Raw genomic sequence first — 3,210 nt, forward strand, 5'->3', positions numbered from 1 at the left:
TGGGAAATGGAGTCCCTCACCCTCCGTGACGCTCCCGGGCTGTACTCCGCCGCGGACTCCGCTTCCCAGGAGCCACCGCGCGGCAGCCGGCCACATCCTGCCTCTAAAGCCGCCTGGGGATCGTAGTCTTCCTGCTCAGGCGCGCCTCCTGGAAACCCATCGTGAGGGACTTGAGCGCAGGACTACTACTACCGGCATGCATTTCTGCTCATTTCTGGGGCCAGCCATTTTGGGGTGGTGTTTTACTTCCCCCCCCTCCCTCCCTCCCACCCATATATCCCCCTGAATATACTTAAGATGGCGCCGGGGGCAGGAATAGACTGAAGGTTGCAGCTGTGGAGGGAGGAGAGAGGCGCTGGGGAGGAAGGCTTGGTTGCTAGGTTACCACCCCACCCCACCCCCAAGCCTTGCTGCACAGGGGCACCCAGAGGAAAGAAAGCCCCCATGGCCTGAGCCCCCTCACTTATTGGAAAAGGTGCTGTGGGGCTGCGCAAGCAGAGCCCCCTGCCAGCTCATGGGGAGCTGGCAGCCACCCTGGCCAGAGCCATGGACCTCCGCCTGGCCGTCTACAACGCCGCCCGCGAAGGCAAACTGAAGCTGCTGCAAAAGCTGCTGGGAACCAAGAGCCGAGAGGAGCTGGAGGAGCTGACGGCTGGCCCTGGCGGCGGCGAAGGGTCTGGGGGCACACCGCTGCTGATCGCCTCACGCCACGGCCACCGTGAGGTGGTCGAGTACCTCCTGGACCACTGCGGCGCCCGGGTGGAGGCGGGCGGCTCGGTCAGCTTTGATGGTGAGACCATCGAGGGAGCCCCTCCGCTTTGGGCTGCGTCGGCCGCCGGCCACCTGGACGTGGCTCGCAGCCTGCTGGAGCGGGGGGCCAACGTGAACCAGACCACGCTTACCAACTCGACACCGCTGCGGGCAGCCTGCTTCGACGGGCACCTGGAGATCGTGCGCTACCTGGTGGGCGAGAGGGGGGCCGACCTGGAGGTGGCCAACCGCCACGGCCACACCTGCCTGATGATCTCGTGCTACAAGGGCCACACGGAGATCGCCCGCTACCTCCTGCAGAGGGGGGCAGATGTCAACCGCCGCAGCGTCAAGGGGAACACGGCCCTGCATGACTGTGCTGAGTCCGGAAGCCTGGAGATCCTGCGTCTGCTGCTTGCCTCCGGGGCGAGGATGGAGAAGGATGGGTACGGCATGACTCCGCTGCTGGCCGCCAGCGTGACCGGCCACACCAACATCGTCGAATACTTTATAGAGGGAGCGTTGGAGGAAGAGGAGGCGGCCGTAGGGGACAGCAGCCAGGCCGAAGACCGAGATGGGGGTTCTGCTGCCGGCGACGGCCGTCCCCAAGTTTACTGCACGCGGGAGGCAGCTGTGGAAGCACTGGAGCTCCTGGGAGCCACCTTTGTGGACAAGAAGCGCGACCTGCTGGGGGCGTACAAGCACTGGCGGAGGGCAATGGGCCTGCGCCACCAGGGCGGGCAGTACCTGGCCAAACCGGAGCCTCGCCAGTTGGTGCTGGCCTACGACTACTCGCGGGAGGTGAGCACGGCGGAGGAGCTGGAGACGTTGGTGATCGACCCGGACGAAATGCGCATGCAGGCCCTTTTGATCCGCGAGCGCATCCTCGGCCCGTCGCACCCAGACACCTCCTACTACATCCGCTACCGGGGGGCCGTTTACGCCGACTCGGGGAACTTCGAGCGCTGTATCAACTTGTGGAAGTATGCGCTGGAGATGCAACAGGGCAACCTAGAGCCGCTGAGCCCCATGACGGCCAGCAGCTTCCTCTCCTTCGCCGAGCTGTTCTCCTATGTGCTGCAGGACCGCTCGAAGGGCACCTTGGCCACACAGCTGGGCTTCCCTGACCTCATGGGCGTACTGAGCAAAGGGGTGCGCGAGGTCGAGCGGGCGCTTCTGCACCGCAAGGACCCTGTGGCGGACTGCGCCCAGTTCACCAAAGCCCTGGCCATCATCCTGCACCTGGTCTTCCTTCTGGAGAAGGTGGAGTGCGCCCCCGAACAGGAGCACCAGAAGCGGCAGACTATCTACCGGCTCCTGAAGTGCAACCCGCGGGGCAAGAACGGCTTTACGCCCCTGCACATGGCGGTCGACAAGGACACCACCTCCGTCGGCCGCTACCCGGTGGGGAAGTTCCCCTCCCTGCACGTGGTCAACCTCCTCCTGGAGTGCGGGGCCGACCCCGACGGCCGCGACTACGACAACAACACCCCCCTGCACGTGGCCGCGCGCAACAACTGCCCGCTCATCATGAGCGCCCTCATAGAGGCCGGGGCGCACATGGACGCCACCAACGCCTTCAAGCAGACGGCCTACGAGCTCCTGGACGAGAAGCTGCTCACCAAAGCTATGATGCAGCCCTTCAACTACATCACTTTGCAGTGCCTTGCCGCCCGCGCCCTCGACAAGCACAAGATACCCTACAAAGGGTTCATCCCCGAAGAGCTGGAGGCCTTCATCGAGCTCCACTGAAGAGGGGGTGGGCAGCATTGCGAGCCCCCTCCTGCAGGGGCTGGGGCTGGGACTCGGCCCGCCTCCGCTCTGGTTTGGATTTTAAAATGCTTCCATTTGCACACTGGGCCGGGTCGACCTCCCCTCTCCCTCTCTCTCCAGGCCTCGAGCGAAAAAGGGAACCTGTGGAAATTGAGAGTGCTGCGCTCCCCGTGCCACGATAGTGTGGTTGCCCTGGGCATCCCTTGAGGGGCCCGGCACCCCTGAACAACAGCAGGTGGCTGGATCTAGCGCCCACTCTGTGACCTAGTGTGGCTCTAGGGGGGTTGGGGCAGAATAAGGGTGGCCAAAACCAGCTGCTTCTCGCCCTGCCCCCTGAAAGGAAAAGGAGCCCACCAGGATCTCCTGAGTGATGGGCACTTCTCAGCTCACACAGATGGCAGGGTTCAAGCAGCTTGGTCAGGTCAGAATTGCTGCTGCCCTCCATTGCCAACTAATTTTTTTTTTCCTTTTCAAAGTGCACACACACACACACATGCAAAACCTATGTTTGACCTCTTGCTTTCTGAAGCCCAGCCTGCCTTACAAGGTATAAGAGCAGCTAGGTTTGCATGCATTCAAGGGAGGGGTTTTAGGTGAGCCTGGGGTCAAGTCTTAAAAAAAAAAAACCGCTCTATCCTTTTTTCACGGACAGCGCGTGCTGGGGGTGGGATGTAGGTTTCAGCTAAA

General features: G+C 62.7%; 1 protein-coding gene across 1 annotated transcript; it reads left to right on the forward strand.

Annotated features, from left to right (window-relative positions):
• Nucleotides 1-269: 269 nt before the first annotated feature.
• FEM1A (fem-1 homolog A) lies at nt 270-3,210 on the forward strand. Its single transcript, XM_035118967.2, has one exon. It carries the CDS (start codon nt 547-549, stop codon nt 2,500-2,502), a length of 1,956 nt encoding a protein of 651 aa, XP_034974858.1. The 5' UTR covers nt 270-546; the 3' UTR covers nt 2,503-3,210.

Source organism: Zootoca vivipara, chromosome 6 (genome assembly GCF_963506605.1).
Source record: "Zootoca vivipara chromosome 6, rZooViv1.1, whole genome shotgun sequence".
Taxonomy (NCBI): Eukaryota; Metazoa; Chordata; class Lepidosauria; order Squamata; family Lacertidae; genus Zootoca; species Zootoca vivipara.

Coding starts and splice junctions, on each gene's coding strand:
- FEM1A (XM_035118967.2), top strand. CDS start 547: ATGGACCTCCGCCTGGCCGTCTACAACGCCGCCCGCGAAGGCAAACTG.